Source organism: Gadus morhua, chromosome 4, assembly GCF_902167405.1.
Source record: "Gadus morhua chromosome 4, gadMor3.0, whole genome shotgun sequence".
Taxonomy (NCBI): domain Eukaryota; kingdom Metazoa; phylum Chordata; class Actinopteri; order Gadiformes; family Gadidae; genus Gadus; species Gadus morhua.
Genome location: NC_044051.1, coordinates 5791124 through 5812656, shown reverse-complemented (window position 1 = coordinate 5812656; position 21533 = coordinate 5791124). Strand labels below are relative to the sequence as shown.

Sequence of the window (21533 nt, the reverse complement as noted above, 5' to 3'; positions counted from 1 at the left end):
CTCCCGAACTGCTTCCACGTCCCGTCTAGACCAGACACAGCCTCCTAATCTGCCTCCCAGCGTGGGTTTAATGGGGGTCCCAGCGGTTGCTCTGGGTGACAAATGGCCGCCCGTCTGACCGCCCTTCTCCCGCTCCACAGGGGACGTGGTCGATCGTCACGGCAGCGTGCTGGCCAATAGCGCGAGGCGCCTGGAGGTGGTCAGGAACTGCATCACGTACATCTTCGAGAACAAGATGCTGGAAGCCAAGAAGGTACCGGAAAGGTTCCTGGAAACGACTTCTAGTTTTTAAACTTTGTTCGCTCGTTGACACGATGACTTGATGTAAGCTATTCCACAAGGTACGCCGAAACGTTAAGTCAAACTGAATTATGAAGTCTGCGAAGCATTGGAGTAACTTTTTTAACGTTTTAACTCTTTTACTATCTAATCGTGTTCTGGACCATCAGATCAGATGAATCCCAGGCTCTGTCCGATATTCATACTTCGGAATAATGAACTTAAATATAAGACTTGGTTTAACTTTATTTAGTCTGCTAGAATCGCAAACAATCATTTATTATAACTCTGAAAAAATGACTAAATAAGAAAAACGGACAATTGTGCTCGGGATGCGTAGCTGCCGCTAACCCGACTGTTCTGTTCGTGATGATCGCCCCCCTAGCTGATGCCGGCGGTACTGCGTGCGCTGAAGGGCCGTGCGGCACGGGTCTGCCTCACCCAGGAGCTGAACCAACACGTCCTGCAGAACCGGGCCGTTCTAGACGACCAGCAGTTCGACTACATCGTCCGCATGATGAACTGCACCTTACAGGTAAGGAAAGGTCGACACAAGTCCTCCGATTTGGAGGAGGAGCATTCAAGTGTTGATGCTTATCAGGGCAGCTCGGTGTACATTTCCTCTACAGTATGTTCTTGCTGTTAAAGGAACAGCTGTTCCACGTGCAAGGGCAATGCCACGGGTATTTCCCGTGCCTTTGTTTACCGATTGGCTAATTTCGGTTGTCGTTAAAATTAAAAAACGTGATCATTGATTTCCAATAACATGACGGATGTATTCCTGGTTCCAGTCTTTAACGTGCGTCACTCCTTTATGGTTTTTGCTTTGGCTGTCAACATATTGTTCTCAATATGTCTCAGAAGGTACTGTTTAACCCAGGGGTTCTCAAAGTTTTGACAGCCGAGGGCCAATTTAGGAACCCAGAATTTGACTGACGGCCGCCAAAGGAAAAAAAAATTGGCGGGAAACGCCGTCAGCATCCCGGTGGTGAAAAAAAACATTGCACCGTGGACCTCTGGGAGTGAGGTCAAGTGAGGTCTAAATCACGAAACTGAGGTTCATCCTTTCAAAGTAATGCATAGTCGGATTAAAACTAACAAATGCAACAGGATTTAATTGAAAGCTAGAGAGTGTCGAGTTTTTTTATTTTTTTACTTACATCTGTATGTCATTGCTGGCCTCCAGGAATGTTTATGCAGGCCGCCATTGGCCCGCGGGCCTCACTTTGAGAACCAATGGTTTAACCCTTCAGTCATGGTCGTTCTACTTGGTCATTGTCCTTGTCGGGCTCCGTCCCCGCGGGCCGAGCGGCCTGTTGTGTCTGTTTGTGTGATCCGCTGGTGTTTGGTGCTCAGGACTGCTCCCACATGGACGAACACGGTATTGCAGCCGCCCTCCTGCCGCTGGTCACTGCCTTCTGTCGGGTACGTCCTTTTGAATCCCTCCATGAAATGCTGAAATTATTCATCCATATATTTATTTTGTTTTTAAATTACATATTTAAAATAAGATAAGAAGATTCTTATTTTATCTTCTTATCTTATTACGGTGCATATGTATATAGAGTATCTCTACTTATTTATTTTTATTTTTTATTTACTCTTATCTTTTTCAATACTACGGATACCAAGACACATTTCTAATATGTGTAATGTATTTGGGAATAAACCTTTTCTGATTCTGATTCTATTATTGTAGAATAAACTGACGTAATCAAATAAATGTAGATCTTTTGCCACCAAAGTAAACACTTGCATACGTTCAACATGCACATGGACCAATCCCGTCCCATACTGTAACGATGTAAAAATGTGGATAAAAATGCTGCTTTTTAATTAAAATCGAACAATTTGTCCATCGATTTTAACAAAAAAGCTGAATATTTCTGCTTAAATGTTCACTTTGTTACAGTCTGAGACAGGAATGGTCCAACAGTTTAGTTCTGAGGTGAACTGTGTTGCATGTGTGTGTTCGTCCATTCAGAAACTGGGGTCGGGGATCACCCAGTTTGCGTACAGCTGCGTGCAGGAGCACATGGTGTGGACCAACATGCAGTTCTGGGAGGCCATGTTCTACAGCGACGTGCAGAACCACATCCGGGCGTTGTACCTGGAGGGAGAGGAGGGCACGCCAGAGCCCAGCTCGGTGAGAGGGACACGCACGCAACGCACATACTCGCTCAAACACACAAGCGCACACACTCGCTCACTCACACACAAACGTACTCTCTATCTCATTCTTTCTCTCTTTCACGCACGCACGCACGCACTCACTCGCTCACACACTCTCTCTGTCTCTCACACACACACACACACACACACACACACACACACACACACACACACACACACACACACACACACACACACACACACAGTCATTTAGTCAGTCACTCACTCACTCACTCTCTCAGTCCCTTACACACACTCACACACACACACACACACACACACACACACACACACACACACACACACACACACACACACACACACACACACACACACACACACACACACACACAGTCATTTAGTCACTCACTCACTCGCTCACTCTCTCAGTCCCTTACACACACTCACACACACTCTCTGTCTCTCACACACACACACACACACACACACACACACACACACACACACACACGGACGCACGCACCACACACACTCGTACAGGCCAAGCACACAGACACTCCATAAGGAAGTAGCAAGCTGTCATGTGTCAGTAGTTAAGATAAGGTCTGCAGATGTCGACACAGCCAATCAGCATTTGCGGTAAAAGCGTTGCTTAAATACTGTAGCGTCCCGATAATAAAAGCGTGTGAGATGGCTGCATGTGGTTGTACAGTGACTCATGTCCTGCCGTTAACAAGGCCATAAACAGAAGTTAAGATACTACCCTGCACACGTTGCATTGCCCAAGACTAACGCCATCATTGCACGGTTGGATTTCAAATGAGGGCAGCTTTGAATGCAACTCTGACTGAATAAGGAACTAACTGTCAACCGTTTATAGTGACCCTTTCCATAAGAAATACCTGGGTCCATTTCACTAAATGCTATTTCATCTCCGACACGGAAATTGTCTACTTTCACTTGTGATATTAGAATAAACCAACAGAAATGTCTGAAATTATATACATAACAGACATAGAGTCGAATTCACCCCCTCCTGGTTGGAGCAAGTGAACGAGCCAATCACATCCTTCGATTCTCCCGCAAGTAACCCCAACCGTACACAACAGCGGTTGCAGCGACTCCTATCCTCCCATAGGGGGTGCTGTTTCGCCCCTTTCCCGCCTGGCCTTCAGTCCCTCTTTAACCCCTCCTCACGGCGGTGCTCCCCCCCCTGTCAGGCGGGCGGAGGGCAGGAGGTCAGCGCCCTGGACCTGGCCTCGGAGCAGAACCGGCTGTGGCCCACGCTCACCAAGGACATGCAGTCTGAGCGCGTGCAGAAGGAGGAGAGCACGGTGTTCAGCCAGGCCATCCACTACGCCAACCGCATGAGCTACCTGCTGCTGCCGCTGGACACCAGCAAGAACCGGCTGCTGAGGACGGGCGGCCTGGGAGACGTGGAGAGTGTCAGCAACAGCTACGTCACCAACAGGTGGGTCCAGACTCTAGGCCTTCCCCAGTCAGCTACGTCACCAACAGGGGGGTCCAGACTCTAGGCCTTCCCCAGTCAGCTACGTCACCAACAGGGGGGGTCCAGACTCTAGGCCTTCCCCAGTCAGCTACGTCACCAACAGGGGGGGTCCAGACTCTAGGGTTAGGGTTACTCTCAGCCATCCCGCTGAGTGTCTTGTTGCGGGGACTGCGACTGGGCGCCGGGACTCTCCTAACGGTTAACCAGCCAGCACCCAATCCTTCATTTAAAGTGTTTTGCCTGTATGTTTGTATGGATGTATTTGTGTCAATTATGGCACTAATTGCACTCCTGATCCTCCCTGGAAGAAGGGGCCCCCCCACTCTGCGTTCCTTCTCTTCATCTCTTCCTTGCTAATTAAGGTAGTTTCTTCTTCTACGGTCGGGGGGGCGTCATCAATAAATGGCCTGTTAGCCCTTTCAGACTGTAACTGTGATTAAGGGGTAAACAAATAAAATGTAATTTAATTGAATCCTCTGCGGACCTGATTCAGGAATTCATGTAATCATCCTGAATTCATGTGTTCATAGGCGTGTTAGCCCTTTGCAACTATACCGTTGTACTGAATTAGGGCTGTACAAAAACAATGTCATTGAATCGTTTGTGTTTGGGTGGGGCAGCATCGCGGGCAGCATGGCGGAGAGCTACGACACGGAGAGCGGCTTCGAGGACGCCGAGACGTCGGACGTGGCCAACTCGGTGGTGCGCTTCATCAACCGCTTCGTGGACAAGGTGTGCAACGAGAGCGGCGTCACCAACGAACACCTGAAGGCCCTGCACACCATGATCCCAGGTACGGCGTCCGGGACCCACGCCTCCGTCTGATTGGTCTGACACTAGGGCTGCGTTCCAAAGCACATACTTTCTCTTACTTTTACATTTTGCGCTTTTTATCCATACGACTTACAATAATTACATTTTTAAGAAGGAAGAGAGAAATATATGCTGTCAGTGAAGTAAGGCTGTTCATAGAACCAAGTGTTAAGCAATAACAATCGCTAGGTTAACCCATTTCCCTGTATGCAACAAAGATAGCTAGGATAAGATGCTACACGATGCTAAGCACTCTTTTTAATTGCCACGACGTACACCATACAATAAGTGCGTACATTTAGCGCCACAAAGTTATATATACTTGTCGTACGTATTGCAGCTTCCCTTACAAAGTACTTACCTGCTTGCATACTGAGAAACCTAGCCGGATGTAGAACGACACTCTGGTATTTTTTGGCATGCTGCTTTTTTTCATTCTATTTATAGGGACAGCCTAATCTTTTTCTGGAATGCTAAAGTAGTAGGGTAGTATTGGTATTGGAACACAGGGCAAGTTTAGGTTGGCAGAGAAGGTAAACACAAACAGGGCATGAAGCAATCGAGTAGCCATAGTAAATTCGATTGCTCCATGTCAATTTCAAATGACACACTATTACACACTTCATGTCAATAGCAAATGACACACTATTACACACTATTACACACTTCTCGTCAATAGCAAATTACACACTTTAGGGAATCAAGTAATGAACTTGCAATCTCAATGGACCCAATCTTTTTCCAGCACATATCATACGTTCACATCCCAAGCATAATCACAACGATACTAATGTATGCGAAGATTTCTTAAAGATTTATTTTAGCATTTTTATGCTTTAATATAGAGTAAGGTAGTGAAGAAGGTATGGGAGATAGAGGGGAAGACATGCGGCAAAGGACCGCGGGCAGGGATCGAACCCGGTTCGCTGCGGTCAGGACTGAGCCTCAATGATGCTCACATTCCGACGTCCTCCTCCCTCCAGATATCGTCCAGATGCACATCGAGACGCTGGACGCGGTGCACAGGGAGAGCAAGCGCCTGCCCCCGATCCAAAAGGTAACCAACTCCTATTTTTACGTCCCGCTGGACAGGGGCCAAGCACAGTCTCCGCAAGCCCCGCCCACCCCTCTCCCGGCCAATCACGGCAGCTCACGCTCAAAGCCTCACGGCAGGTATGTCCGGCTCCCCCGCCGAGGCGGAACCTGTGTGACGCGCGTGCGAGCATGCGAGTGCAATGCATGCTGGGTGTTGCGGTTCTCTCGGCAATCGTATGAGGCCGGTCTTCGGACAACGCCGTTGGACGGCGGCCCGCAGGTTGTCTGGTGTGTGCCTTCGCTGTGGAGGGTGCCTTTCGTCTAGTGTTGTTTAGGTTGCTTCTGCCGCCACACCAGCAAGCTGGGGGGGGGGGGGGGAGTTTGGATACAGTGCAGCTTGTGAGCACTGTTCTGCTCAACATTAAGGGCATGACAGACGTCGATTTGCATTTAAAGGTCCCATGACATGCCACCAGGTGTGGTGTGATTAGCCGTTACAAGCCGTTTTGGAAATCTGCCCCTTATGACGTCACAGGTGGGCGTGTCCACCTAGATGTGCGCTGGATAGATAAGTCTACCAGCCTACCCAGTGGACTGTAGCAAAAGTTGCTCATCTATCCGTCACACATCTAGGTAGACCGCCCACCTGTGATGTCACAAGGGGCAGATTTCCAAAACGGCTTCAGGGCTCCAGGCTGTGACCAAATGGTCGCATTTTGAGACCAAAATTTGAGAATGTGCGACCGAATTTTCCATCTGGTCGCGCATGTGCGTCCAGTAAATTTGCTCTTTTTTTTTACACGTTAAATGTGGAAGGGGCGCGTCAATGAATCCGGAATCTTAAGCAGGCCAATGAGTGTAAGAAGGATAGGGAATGGCCGCTAATGTGTCGAGGGGGAGGGTCCTAGAGATTATCGAGCGTGCGTAAATGTCTGTGCGAAGGCGAAATATTTCACAACCTGCTACGTGCATTTACAATGAGCAAGCAAACTATTGACTCGTTCTTCCGACCTTCGGCTAGTGTGCCAGTGCAAGTCAGTCCTGCACGGGTCTTATTTTACAAACCCCGCACCCGCAATTCTTCAAACCGCATCCGACCCGTGTTCCGACAGTAGTCCGACTATAAATTGATATCGACACCCGACCCGCACCCAATGGAAAATTACAAACATTAGAGGGGATTTACACTATCTGGTGTCTGGCTTGGTGCTTTAGATTGTTGTGCATCCACTGTTGACGGTTTAAGTTGACTCCTCCGCTCCTGATTAACATATCCAGCACCGGTGAACTCGCACTCGCAATCGCAAAACCTGCGCTGTTCAGGCGTCTGACCCGACTCGTTTCATCCAAAAAGTGCGGGTCACCAGAACCAGTGCAGGACTCTGCTTCAGGTGCCATAAAGGGCTTTACACACGGGAGGCGTTTGTCGGGCCTGATAATGCATTCTCAATGCAGAGGCGAGCGGGCGGAGAGGAGGCTCAGCGTCCTGTCAAGCGGCACAACAAGCGGGCGCACTCCCGTGAAACTGTCGCTTCCGTACTAGTCGAACGGATGCTTGCGCAAACCTGGAAACCGTTGGGATAGATGAGAATCACAATAAAATGTGACATTGAATTTGAAACGGCAAATTGTAATTTCTGCATCTATTATCAAAATAGTTATTAGTAATACAGTGAAAACTAGTAGAAATGTGAATATTTGGTTGGCATGTTGATTAACGGTGTGTGCCCCTAAAATTTCTGGTTGCGCCCCTAAATCACTCCACACTTGGTGGCATGTCATGGGACCTTTAAGCCAACAATTGATGGACTGACAATGGTTACTAAAACAAGAGGCCTACAGTGCATGAGTGCACGTGTGCATTGTTAGTGGCAAGAGTTCAGAGTGCTTATGGCAGTCGGGAGGAAACGTATTTTGAGGTGGTGGACACATACGCCCCACAGGGGGTTCCTGGTGTAGCACCATATCTTCGGGTTCAGCGAGGACATTCTTAGAATTCCTACGTCGGCCATCGTATGTCGCATGCTACGTTGACGTCTGGAACGTGTTCAGTTCCACGTCTTAGGCGCACACAGACGAGCGACCACACCCTTCTCGTGACTCTGCCATCTCCCTGGGCGACTCAGCGAGCGGCGTATCAAGTAATCCATTCATCAGCATGCACACATCCTTTGTCATCTGGTAACAGGCCACAGTGTTGACCTCTGGTTGTCAAGGCGTTCCACGGATCAGTTGATCCCAAACCTGTTTGTTTATGCTGGGGATGTGAAGCTTGGGAATAGACGCCTTTTAAAACCAGATGCATTGAGACAGTGAGTAAGAGAGGGAGAGAGAGGGAGATACACAGAGAGAGAGAGAGAGTGACACAGAGGGAGAGAGAGAGACAGACGGACAGAGACAGGGAGCGAGGGAGAGATGGTGACGAAGATAAGCCTGTCCTGACATGTTTGTATTGTATTATAGTCGTACACCTGTGAGGTCATGGGATAATAATAATCCCTCATTCCTGTTGTCAACCACAGCGTGGTTTGTGTGTTGTAGTTCAGGTTCATGACGTCTAAGTCTTTAAGTGGCATTTCATGCCGGATTAATTTCGATAGTCCCGTCTGACCTATGGGTGATGTTTTTGTTTTTCCTGGTTGCGGTTGGCCTCGTCAAAAAAGGCATGTGTGGGACTTCAGGATAGGTGTTGAGTTAGGGATCAGCCAACGCGGTGCAGACCCTGTCATCTATCTCCTGTCTGAACCTAAGCCCCTTAACATAGTCGGGCAGTATGCCGGTTAGCTCTCAATGAATGCCACAGGGAGTGAGGTCCTAGCAGGTTAACCACTCGTCCGACGGGTTTTTAAAATCACGTGCCATAACACGTCTACTGCAGAGATGACGACACGTACCCTTTCACAACACCACAAACGGGCGTTTCGGAAAGGGCTGTGGTGAATCCCCGTAGGAAATAGCTTCAGCTACCGATCCATCATCTTGAGTGCGTTTAGAGGTGGAGACGTTTTTAGACGCTCATCATTGGCCGGGACGCCACTTTTATCCACCCAATCCGTGCTGCTCTTGCGCTGGGAACGCCGAAAGTCCCCCACATCTACAGATTCGCCGCTCCTTTGTTGTTTAACGGGGTGATATTACGCCACCAGGTGTGGGTGTGATTAGCCATCAACAGTCGTTTGATAATCGGCCTTTTCCTCTGTTTGAGTGCCATCAAAAGTGCCCGTGTCCACCTAGATGTGAGCTGGATAGATCAGTCAACCAGCCTACCCACTGGACTGTAGCAAACGTTGCTCCTCTGTCCGTCATACATCTCGGTGGACACTAAAACAAAACGCCAACGTCTACAAAAATGTCATTGCCAGCTGTGACTGCTTTGCCTGTTATGCCGTGCATTTGACCAATAAAACAAACTCGAACACGAACATGAACTTAGGCCCGAGGAAGGGACTTTCAATTTTCAAACAGCTTGTAATTGTTGATCACCCTCCAGAGTTGCTGGCATAACATCAGCCCTTTGACAAGAGCCTCCCTGTAGTCCTCACCAGACCAGTCTCCCACCAGTCCCGGTCCCCTGCTGACGCACGGCCCAGTTAGGGGCTTCGGCGGCTGTGTTGTGCAAACAGAGACGGCTAATGCCATGAGACCGCCTGGTCCCATGGAGATCTCTGACAGCAGAGCGGCGGTTCATTGGGTTTGTCCGCAGCCTCGCCGGTAGGCCTCTTAGAACAAGGAGGCCTTCCGATCGCCCTAAACTGCACCATACGCCTCTGTATCTGAAGACGCTGTAGTTGGTTTTGGGGGGGAAGGCTCCATTCCGTTAACCTCCATAGGATAATTTCCGAAGTCATATTTTGGCCAAATTGTGATATCTGACCGAACTCTACTCTCCTAACACTGCTGATTCACTGCGCCTCATTGGCTATCTCCTAAGCCAATCAGAGTGCTCTTTGCATTCTATAATCACTATCTGCCTGATTGATCTAAGGCATTTTTGACGCTAAATACAAGATGAACCTTAAAATATGACTTGGGCAATTATGCGACGAGGCTAACGATAGGGATCTGAAGTCACTGTAGTGAGCTTTGGACGATAGCTTCATATATCTGAGGCCCTTAGATCAAAGCTCTGTATGTATCTGAAGCCATGCTGAAGTTAGCTTTGGATGCGTTTTCTAAAATGATTGCCTCCGTAATAATAGGTGATGAATAATGGAGAGCGCTACAGCACTTTAGCTAATGCTCTGTCCTGGCATGGCTTTGCAGTGGTTTCCGCATGAGTGTTTGCGTCGGTTTGGTTTTATTCATGTAGGCTGCCAGATGGTTATTGTATCCGCAGCAGAGATTAATTATTTTAATGAAAATAAAATCGTAAAAGTTCCATGTAGCCTAGTTAAAAAATAGTTCTGAAACTATTCAACATGATCAAAAGACCTGCTAAATATCTAAGAACTTGATGTTATTGACTTTTTTGGCCGATTACAGCGTGAGTGTCTGGATCAAGGATTGCTGAAGGATATCAGGATGTGACCTACAGTTGTTTCCGGGCTTGTTTCAACGTCTCACCCTAACATTGTTCTGTTCTTCCTCCATCCATCTCCACCTTCTGACCTCTTCTCTCACTCCCATCCACCTCCCTCCCTCCTTCTCTCTCTCATTCCCATCCATCCATGCATCCTCTCCTCTCTCCAACTCCACCTTCTTGTCCTCTCTCTCTCTCTCTCTCTCTCTCTCTCTCTCTCTCTCTCTCTCTCTCTCTCTCTCTCTCACTCTCACTCTCACTCTCACTCTCTCTTCTCACTCTCACTCTCACTCTCACTCTCTCTCACTCCCATCCACTCTTCTTCCACCTCCCTCTTCTCTCTCACTCCCGTCTCCTCCTCTCCATCTGCACCTTCTTGTCCTCTCTCTCTCTCTCTCTCTCTCTCCCCCCCGTCCCTCTCCCTCTCCCTCTCTCCCTCCCTCTCTCTCTCTCCCTCTCCCTCTCCCTCGCTCTCTCTCTCTCCCTCTCCCCTCTCCCTCTCCCGCTCTCGCTCTCCCGCTCTCGCTCTCGCTCTCCCGCTCTCTCTCCCTCCCTCCCTCTCTCTCTCTCTCTCTCTCTTTCGCTCTCTCTCTCTCTCTCTCTCTCTCTCTCCCTCTCCCTCTCCCTCTCCCTCTCTCTCCCTCTCCCTCTCCCTCTCCCTCTCCCTCTCCCTCTCTCTCTCTCTCTCTCTCTCTCTCTCTCTCTCTCTCTCTGCCTCTCTCTCTCTCTCTCTCTCTCTCTCTCTCTGCCTCTCTCTCTCTCTCCCTCTCCCTCTGTCCCTCTCTCTCTCTCTCTCTCTCTCTCTCTCTCTCTCTCTCTCTCTCTCTCTCTCTCTCTCTCTCTCTCTCTCTCTCTCTCTCTCTTTCTCTCTCTCTCTTTCTCCCTCTGTCCCTCTCTCTCTCCCTCTCCCTCTCCCTCTCTCTCTCTCTCTCTCTCTCTCTCTCTCTCTCTCTCTCCTTCCCACCCCCCCCCCAGCCCAAGCTGCTGAGGCCTGCGCTGCTGGCGGGGGAGGAGCTGGTGATGGAGGGCATGCGCGTGCACCTGATCTCTGACGGCCGGGAGGAGGCCACGGGCTGCATGGGGGGCCCCGCCCTGCTGCCCGCCGAGGGGGCCGTCTTCCTCACCACCTACCGCCTCATCTTCAAGGGCACTCCCACCGACCCACTGGGTGAGAGGGGGGAGAGGGGAGGGGGGAGAGGGGAGGGCACGCCCACCGACCCACTGGGTGAGAGGGGGGAGAGGGGAGGGCACGCCCACCAACCCACTGGGTGAGAGGGAGGGGAGGGGGGAGAGGGGGGGGGGAACGCCCACCGACCCACTGGGTGAGAGGGGGGAGGGTTGGGAGAGATAGGGAGGGATAGATGGAGGGGGAGGGAGGGATAGATGGAGAGGGAGGGAGAGAGTAAGTGAGGGAGGGAGGGGGAAGGAGGAAGGCAAGAATAAGTGGGAGAGGCAGAGGGAGGGAAAGAGGGAGGTGAGTGGCAGGAGGAGGGGGGGAGAAGATGAAGAACGATTGGGGATAGGGGAGAAGATAAGGGCAAGAGGAAGCGAGGAGAAAACGTCACTCTGGCCCGCACGCCAAACATACAATATTAAATCTGTTTTATGAACGCACGGCCATCTAGCTGACCAACACACGAGCAGCTCTAGCCACGAGCATCTCAAGGGAAACGAGTGAAAACGTAGCGCTGTACTGGTTGGCTAACGCCCTCTCTCTCCCCGGCGTCTCCTAGTGGGCGAGCAGATTGTGACCCGGTCGTTCCCCATCGCCTCGCTCACCAAGGAGAAGAGGATCTCCGTCAGCCTGCCGCTGGACCAGTACATCCAGGAGGGCCTGCAGCTGCGCTCCTGCACCTTCCAGGTCTGCTGCTGCGCTCACACACCACACCCTGGAGCAGGACGACGGACGAATCAGACCTGAGATTATAAATCAGATTAGAATTAAGATTAGCATCTAAAGCCTTCTGAAGGCTTTAGATGCTAATCTTAATTCTAATCTGATTTATAATCTAAAATCTGATTTAGAAGGCTTAAAATGCTAATCTTAACTCTAATCTGATTTATAATCTAAAATCGGATTTAGAAGTTCTAAATCCGATTTTAGATTATAAATCAGAATAGCATCTAAAGCCTTCTAAATCAGACTTTAGATTATAAATCAAACCCTAGATTACCATCTAAATCTGACCGTATCTTATAAATCAGACCGTAGGTTACCATCTAAAGTCTTCTAAACCACAATTTAGATTGTCTTCTAACTCAGACTTTAGATTATAAATCAGATTAGTATTTAGATTAGCATCTAAAGCCTTCTCAATCAGACTTAAGATTATAAATCAAACCCTAGATTACCATCTAAATCTGACCGTAGTTTATAAATCAGACCGTAGGTTACCATCTAAAGTCTTCTAAACCACAATTTAGATTATAAATCAGGCCTTAGATTATAAATCTGATTAGCATTTAGATTGGCATCTAAAGTCTTCTAAATCAGAGTTTAGATTACCATGTAAAATCATCTAAATCAGACTTCAGATTAACATTTAAATCTGATTTTAGATTAACTTCCAAATCAGACCTTAGATTACCATCGTGAGTCATCTAATTTAGATCTTTGATTACAAATCAGACCTTGGATCACCATCTAAACTCATCTTACTCAGACCTGAGATCACCATCTAAATCAGACCTTAGATCACCATCTAAACTCATCTGACTCAGACCTGAGATCACCATCTAAACCAGACCTTAGATCACCATCTGACGTCATCTGACTCGGACCTTAGATCACCATCTAAAGTCTTCTGACTCAGACCTTGGAGAGTGACCGTGGCTCCTCCTCTTCCTCCTCCCCCTAGCTGATGAAGATCGCGTTCGACGAGGAGGTGGCGTCGGACCTGGCGGAGGTCTTCAGGAAGCACGTTCACAAGCTGCGCTACCCGCAGCACGTCCAGGCCACCTTTGCCTTCACCGTGGGCCAGGCCGCCAAGATGGTGGTGGAGCACAAGTCCAAGGACAAGAACCAGTCGCTCAAGTAAGGGGCGGGGCCTGCGTCCGACCAATCACCCCCCCTCGTCGCAGTCCATTCGGTGTGATGGGGGGGACCCACCTGACGTTACGACCCACCGATCGCTCGTTGTCTGTTGAAACACTATGAGGCGTGTCGATGATTTACAGAACCGTCCGGTGTTGAGTTGTTTCACGGAAAGAGAGTCATTATGTTATGTTACGTTACGTTATGTTAGCTGAATGGAGAGAGGGACGGCATGTGGCTCAGGAGGTAGAGCGGGTTGGCTGGTAACTGAAAGGTTGCTAGTTCGATCCCCGGCTCCTCCTAGTCGAGTGCCGAGGTGTCCCTGAGCAAGGCACCTCACCCTGACTGCTCCTGACGAGCCGGCAGTCGCCTTGCGTGGCTGACACCCCCGCCGGCGTCTGAATGGGTGAATGTGAGGCAGTATTGTAAAGCGCTTTAAGTGGCAGCTGGTTAGCAAAGCGCTGTATGATTACAGTTCATCTACGCGATGCTACAGTGTGTGAAGTTTCAGTTCAGTTTTGAGTTGAGCTGCGCAGGGACGAATATAGATTAAAGGGTCATAAACACAGACGGCAACAACACAGGAATTCACGCAACAGTGGAGAACGGGAACTGAGTCGTTTGTGCAACAGCTCGCTCTGACCCCTGACATCTTCCAGCAGCCGGCATGCGTTACGACCGTCAACGGATAGGGCAATTGGCTTATTAAGCGCTGTGTAACCGTAAGAACAGACCCCCACCCTGACACCCCGGCTGCTCGGAACAACGCTCCGGCCTGTGATGTGTTAGCGAGGCCGTTGATCCCAGACCCAATGCAGGAAACCTAAATGTTGCATTTTCATCAGTGTGAAAGTGAACGTGAAAGTAAGCTTCATAATTGGCCTTTGGGCTTTCCCGTTATCATCCTCTTATCTCCTCTCCATCTTCTCCCTGAAAGTTGTTGTTTTTTAATATTTTTGTCTTCGGCCTCGCTTCTTTCTCATCCTCGTATTCTTGCTCTTATCTCTTTCTCTCTCCCGCAATCTCCCGCAAAGCTCTCAGTCACTCACAATCACATTCAATCTCACACACACACACACACACACACACACACACACACACACACACACACACACACACACACACACACACACACACACACACACACACACACACACACACACACACACACACACACACAATCACATTCAATGTCTCTCTTTCTTCGTTGATCTCTCTCTCTCTCTCTCCCTCCTTGCCTCCGTGAGTAGGAATGGCGGAACATACCAGTGGCCTGTTTGAATAATTCAACAGTGGAAAACGTGACCGCCTCTCGGTTGCCCCCGCGGTTTCCATGTCTGCGTGCCAGTGTGTGTGTGCCAGTCTTTGTGTGTGTCTTTGTGTGTGTGTGTGTGTGTGTGTGTGTGTGTGTGTGTGTGTGTGAGAGAATGTGTCGCGATGCCCTCTGATGAGCGAGGCTAAACTTCAACTTAGCTTTCCGGTCTCCCAGTGGTGGTTGAATGAATGTCTGACTCCCTGAGTCATCCCCCCATTCACCACACACCCCCCTCTGGGTGACCCTGACCAGACCAGGGGTAGGAAGGGTTACTCTAGTTCCTTGAATTAGATTCAATGATTTACAAATGGTGGAAAGTCTGAATGGGAAACGTGTCGTCTCAGACCTACGTGCGTTTGAGCTACCAACTCGAAAAAAACATGGATGCCCACCGTTAACTAGAAGAATACAAGTGTATTATTATAATTCTAGGTTCTAAATGTAAATAATCAAGTTTAAATAATGGTGAATAAGTGAACCGACTATACATTGCCGTCATCGTAAGGCCTAAAAAAAAAATGTGTTTGGTTCCGGTTTCCGACCGACCCTGTCAATTTATGTGCGACCCAAATTATTTTATGAGCTTTATAAAAAAAAAAAAAAAAAAAAAAAAATTTGATGCAAACTATAATTACGTTTTGGTACAGCACCTCTTCATTCTGTACAAGGATGAGCGAATTTTCTCGTTTTTAAATGAAAACAACCTACCTATCATTCGCTGCCGCTGGAAAAAATAAAATAAAAAAATAAAATAAATTCCCTACCTACCCATGACCTCAACTGACAACCAACAGGAACCAAACTTTTTTTTTTTTTAGGCCTAAGAGAACCCTTCAATATGAACAAGTGCTATCAGTAGTTACAATGCTAGATGCTGTGTCAGTATATGCTCTGTTTCGGCCGACACGCAAGTTCAGGAATCTAACGCGCCGTGTCTCAAACAGGACGCTCTCCAAGCACCTGGTGAAGACGGCCAAGAGGACCATCGGCCGGCAGTACGTGACCCGCAAGAAGTACGCCCCCCCCACCTGGGAGAACCGCAGCAGCCTGCAGTCAGAGCTGGACGAGGACGAGATCTCAGGTAGGGGGGGAGCGACCGGTCTGTGTCTGTCTCTGTATGTGTCTGTCTGTCTCTCTCTCCCCATCTCTCTCTCTCTCTCCTCTCTGTCAGTATGTCTGTCAGGCTCTTTCTCTCTTTCTCCTTCTCGCTTCCTCTTTATTTCTCTCTCTCTCTCTCTCTCTCTCTCTCTCTCTCTCTCTCTCTCTCTCTCTCTCTCTCTCTCTCTCTCTCTCTCTCTCTCTCTCTCTCTCTCTCTCTCTCTCTCTCTCTGCGCCTCACACTCACTCTCTCCCCCCCTCCCTCCCCCCCAGTGTCGGAGGAGATGGACCAGACCTCCCTCACCCTCTCCTCCACCATGCGCTCGTCGGACCGCCAGACCATGAGCAACGTGGTGGAGCGCGCCTGTTGCCGTGACTACCAGCGCATGGGCCTGGGCACGCTGAGCAACAGCCTGACGCGCTCAAAAAACGAGCCCTTCCGCATCTCCACCGTCAACCGCATGTACACCGTCTGCAGGAGGTGAGACCCACTGGAGGGACATGGAGAGGGACCTGGAGAGGGACCTGTAGAGGGACCTGTAGAGGGACCTGGAGAGGGACCTGTAGAGGGACCTGGAGAGGGACCTGTAGAGGGACCTGTAGAGGGACCTGTAGAGGGACCTGGAGAGGGACCTGGAGAGGGACCTGTAGAGGGACCTGTAGACTCTCTGTAGAGGGACCTGTAGAGGGACCTGTAGAGGGACCTGGAGAGGGACCTGTAGAGGGACCTGTAGACTCTCTGTAGAGGGACCTGTAGAGGGACCTGGAGAGGGACCTGGAGAGGGACCTGGAGAGGGACCTGTAGAGGGACCTGTAGAGGGACCTGTAGACTCTCTGTAGAGGGACCTGGAGAGGGACCTGGAGAGGGACCTGTAGAGGGACCTGTAGACTCTAGAGGGACCTGGAGAGGGACCTGGAGAGGGACCTGTAGAGGGACCTGTAGAGGGACCTGTAGAGGGACCTGTAGACTCTAGAGGGACCTGGAGAGGGACCTGGAGAGGGACCTGTAGAGGGACCTGTAGAGTGATCTTAACACGGTCTGCAGGAGTCGAGGCCACGGGTTGTGTGCCTATAAATGTCTGTGTGTGTGTGTGTGTGTGAGTATATCATGAATTCTTAACGGCTGAATAAAAATGCGTGCCCCCCCCGTCCCCTCCAGCTACCCCGGGCTGCTCATCGTCCCCCAGAGCATCCCTGACTCCACGCTGCAGAGGATCTGCCGCTGCTACCGCCAGAACCGCTTCCCCGTGGTGTGCTGGAGGAACTCCCGGACCAAGGCCGTGCTGCTGCGCTCGGCCGGCTTCCACGCCAAGGGCGTGGTGGGCTTCTTCAAGTCCCCCAACGCCACGTCCTCAGGTGGCCCACACGCACACGCATGCACACACGCACAGCCACACACAGAAACACAGACACACACACACAGACACACACACAGACACACACACATACACACACACAGACACACACGCACATACACAGGCAAACACACACACGCGCACACACACACCGATTTGGGCGTCCAGAGATCGCGGTGTCAAAGACAGTTGGATTATTTTCTATTTGTTTTGTTATTTATTTTGAATTTCATTATTGAGCTGAGGCTTCTATCAACAGCGGTACATGTGTGGTTCTGTATCTTTTATGTACTATTTTATTAATGATAATAGCTCTTAAATATCAAACGGGTTGCAGAGGATGGCTGCGTATATTATGGTTCCAACCTACAACCTCCTTACAGCTGTGTCTGTCCCTGTGGGTGTGTGTGTGTGTGTCTGTCTGTCCCTGTGTGTGTGTGTATGTGTGTGTCTGTCCCTGTGTGTGTGTGTGTGTGTGTGTGTGTGTGTGTGTCCCTGCAGTGCCCTCCCAGGCCGACTCGTCCAGCCTGGAGCAGGAGAAGTACCTGCAGGCCATCATCACCTCCATGCCCTCCTACGGCGAGACCCCCGGACGCAACACCCTCAGCGGCTTCATCTCCCCCCACATGAGAAGCTCGGGTGAGTGCTGCACCTCCACCCACATGAGAACCTCCACCCACATGAGCGCCTCCACCCACATGAGAGCCTCCACCCACATGAGAGCCTCCACCCACATGAGAGCCTCCACCCACATGAGAGCCTCCACCCACATGAGAGCCTCCACCCACATGAGCACCTCCACCCACATGAGCACCTGGGGTGAGTGCAGCACCCAGCTCCTCCACCTGCTCTGTTGTGGGGCTGTGTGCTACGTCTTGTGACGGAAGAATTGATTTAATTAAAAATAAATGAAACAAGGGTTCGTCCAATTGACAAAGCGGCAGTCTCTGCACTCGATGCAATCTGACGACGCAATAAATGTTGAACATTTTCATCCAGAGAAAAGGTGAATTTGCGAGTACAGCAAATAACAATCCCTGATGAGAAACCCAACACGACCTGTGCACAACAAATAAAACATATCCATCACACTGCAATGCTACGCCCCCACCTCTCTCCTTGTACTGAGCCTCCTCTAGCCTCCACCCTCCCAGACCACTCACCCTCTCCCCCCTCTCCTCCACCCCCCGACAGACTCCTCAGACAAGCTCCGTCAGCCTAAGATCGGAGCTCTGATGAAGCAGGTGATGGGGTCCAAGGAGGAGCTGCCCGGCACCTTCAGTCGAGGAGGTGAGCTCGTCGATCCCCCCCCTCCACCCACCTCCACCCCCACCCCACCACCCACTCCCAACCAGGCAGCCGTCCCCTGTGTGTGACCCGTGTGTGTGTGTGTGTGTGTGTGTGTGTGTGTGTGTGTGTGTGTGTGTGTGTGTGTGTGTGTGTGTGTGTGTGTGTGTGTGTGTGTGTGTGTGTGTGTGTGTGTGTGTACGGAGGTCGGTGTGATTGGGGTCGGACCCCCGGTCTACCGCAGCTCCCTGGTTCTGGGGTGGTGTTTGGGGGGGGAGGTTGAGGTCTGGGGGGCTGCTCAGGGCCAGGGCGATCCAGACCGACTCTAAAGCCGGGCAAAGTTTTAAAGAGGGGGTGTCTTTGAGAACATGTTTGACCCTCGTTTGTTGCTTCGGCTCGTTCAGCCTGGGATGTTGTTCGATTCATCTCAAGTCGAACAACGGATGCTAAATATTTCCCCCCCCGCAAACGAAGGACTGGTTGTGATGTCCCAACCGGAGTCAACCAATCGTCCTTAAGATGAAATGTAAACCAACCAATCACAGGCTGCCATGGGCTCCCAAAACGGTTTAATTCTACTGGTGTTTGTCTGAGCCCTGGAGAGTCAAAAGAAAAAAGTTTAACTGTATTTGATAAAAAAAGACTTGATAAAAAAAGAAACGGGGTCAAAAATAAGTCAAACACCCTCCTTTAAATTTGTCCGTGACAAAAACGAATTGGTTGGGGTTAACCAGTGTGTGTGTGTGAGTGGGTGTGTGTGTGTGTGTGAGCGAGGGATGGTAGTGTGAGACCCACCCACACTTCACCAGTAGCTGTTAGCTTAACACCCCTCTCTGTGTCGTTTGACCTCAGCTCTGGGTCAAAGGGCGAGGGTCATCTCCCTTTCTCAGCCCAAAATGTCAGTCAAGTCCAGGAGCTCTCCTCGAGGTACAGTAGGCCACGCCCCCCCTCCCCCTCCCCCCCCCCCCCTCCCTCTCGACGCTCTAATCTAACCAATCAAGATCTTTCAAACAGCTGTCGCCTTCCTGTCGGTGGTCGACTGTTTCCTCCCTGTGACGTCATTGTCTGCTGCGTGTCTCTCTCTCTTTGGACTAACTATCTGTCATGTGATTGGATTGCCTCTCTCTGATTGGAGGGTTTCGTCCGGGCCGTCTGCATGATAGCGGTCCTTCCTCCTCTCTCCCCCCCCCCCCCCCCCCCCCTCCCCCACCACCACCACCACCACCACCTCTGTGTTTCGCAGGCTGTCCCTGTGCGTTCTGTGTTTGAGGACTGCTTTCTGTATCCATGGCGACGGATGACCGGTCACCTGGGATCACTGTGTTTGTAGACTAGTCACTTCTGTTTCCTTGGTAACCACGTAGGTGCCCCGGGCGCACTAGCTGTAGCGCTCTGCCAATCAAGGTGATGTTGTGCGTCCGCTGTCTACTAGCATGGCTGCGGTGGCTAACGGCTAATGCTACACCGTGCTAACTGACTGTTGTAGTGCCACCGTGAGGTCAAGCATCGTTTGTGATGTGATGGAGGATGATACAGGATCTCTGCTTTGGTTTGCCCTGATTACGCTCCAAGATTTTGTGTGTGTCAGTGTCCGTTGGTTTGTGCGACGGAATATACCTGTTTGTGTGTGTCGCACATTCTGTGCCAATTCCGTTCTCTTGCTGTCCTGTGAATTGTACATAAGTGTATTAATTCCTGTGTTTGTGTGTCTGTTTGTCTGTGTGCGTGCATGTTTGGGATTTGCACATGCGTGTTTTGCCTGGGTATGTGTGTGCGTGCATGTGTGTGTGGGTTTTCCATATGCATGTGTGTGTGTGTGTGTTTTGCACTCCTGTGTGTGTGCGTTTGTGTGTGTTTTGCACTCGTGTGTGTGTGTGTGTGTGTGTGTGTGTGTGTGTGTGTGTGTGTGTGTGCGTGCGCTCCCCTCCCCAGGCAAGTGGGGCAGCATCCGTGGCAGCGGCCGTCTGAGCGCCTACAACGCCGACGTGGGGAACCGGCTGGCGGGCAAGGAGTCGCCGCACCTCAACGGCGCCGCCGGCGACGCCCTGTTCCTGCGCCAGCCCCGCGCCTACCTCTACATCATCGGGGACAAGGGACCACTCAAGGTGGGCGGAGCTACAGCCGAGGACACGCCCCCGTTCTGGGCCGAGCGGACACACCCTTGTTCTGGGCGGAGCCTCCGTTTAGGGCACGCCCATGTTCTGGGCTGGAGGCTCCGCCCAGAAAACGCCCGTGTTCTGGGCGGAGCCTCCGTCTAGGACACGCCCGTGTTCTGGGCGGAGCCTCCGTCTAGGACACGCCCGTGTTCTGGGCGGAGCTTCTGTTAAGGACCGCCTTGTTCTGGGCGGAGCTACAGCCCAGGACACGCCCGTGTGGGTAGCACTAATGAGCTGTTTGAGTTCAATTTAATTAGATGGTGCTCGTTAGAAACACTTCAGTGTGAGCCAGGGAGTCTGGTTTTATATCTGTAGGCCCCGGGCCTTGTGTCAAACGTTATATGAATGATGTTCCGCTAAGACACCGGGTCAGGAAGGGAAAGACGATGGACGAAAGATGCCAAGGCCCAAGGGACCGGAACAAATTAATGTTTGGAGGAAGTTTCCCCGGGTGGACGGACTCTAAGAGTAGGCGTGTTTTAATCTTGAGAAACGCTGTAGTTGTGATGTCTCTCAATGGAGTCAACGGCTAGGGACAGTTAGACATTGAAAGGTTTAAACTAATGCAGAGAACTCTTTTCCTTCATCACCCGTATAATCACCCCAACAAAATTTGACGGCGATTGATTGCCCTATAAACCTTAAGATTACCCTCACTAATCCCGGCTCTTGCTCATCTTGGGAGTTTCCACAGTGACTGACCCACTGTCTGTCTGTGTGCGTCTGTGTCTGTGTTTTTCTGTGTGTGTGTGTGTGTGTGTGTCCCAGCAGGGGGTGAAGCAGGACCCGCTGCAGCAGTGGGAGGTGATCCCCAGCGAGGTGTGTGATGTGCGGCAGGTGAAGAACAGCTTCAAGAAGCTGATGAAGGCATGTGTGCCCAGCTCCGTCAGCGCCGACGCCGCCCTCAGCTTCCACCACTGCCTGCAGGACTCGGAGTGGATGAGCCTGGTGGGTGACCACCCCGTGTGTGTGTGAGTGTGTGTGTGTGTGTTTGAATGT

The 21533-nt window shown here is 50.6% G+C and overlaps 1 protein-coding gene across 10 annotated transcripts in view; it reads left to right on the top strand.

Annotated features, from left to right (window-relative positions):
• Positions 1-21533, top strand: part of sbf1 (SET binding factor 1) — a 70991-nt gene that overhangs the window by 38635 nt on the left and 10823 nt on the right. For 5 of the 10 annotated variants that reach the window (XM_030355258.1, XM_030355264.1, XM_030355261.1 and 2 more), the window contains 18 exons: positions 141-253; positions 665-814; positions 1636-1704; positions 2264-2425; positions 3633-3883; positions 4543-4715; positions 5719-5792; positions 11265-11457; positions 12023-12150; positions 13148-13323; positions 15583-15719; positions 16010-16217; positions 16896-17092; positions 17593-17730; positions 18286-18381; positions 19231-19305; positions 20311-20483; positions 21303-21482. In XM_030355258.1, the coding sequence (XP_030211118.1) occupies positions 141-253; positions 665-814; positions 1636-1704; positions 2264-2425; positions 3633-3883; positions 4543-4715; positions 5719-5792; positions 11265-11457; positions 12023-12150; positions 13148-13323; positions 15583-15719; positions 16010-16217; positions 16896-17092; positions 17593-17730; positions 18286-18381; positions 19231-19305; positions 20311-20483; positions 21303-21482 (2693 nt within the window). The remainder of the gene's footprint in view (positions 1-140; positions 254-664; positions 815-1635; positions 1705-2263; positions 2426-3632; positions 3884-4542; positions 4716-5718; positions 5793-11264; positions 11458-12022; positions 12151-13147; positions 13324-15582; positions 15720-16009; positions 16218-16895; positions 17093-17592; positions 17731-18285; positions 18382-19230; positions 19306-20310; positions 20484-21302; positions 21483-21533) is intronic. The other 5 variants (XM_030355259.1, XM_030355257.1, XM_030355266.1 and 2 more) reach the window with 3 other exon arrangements.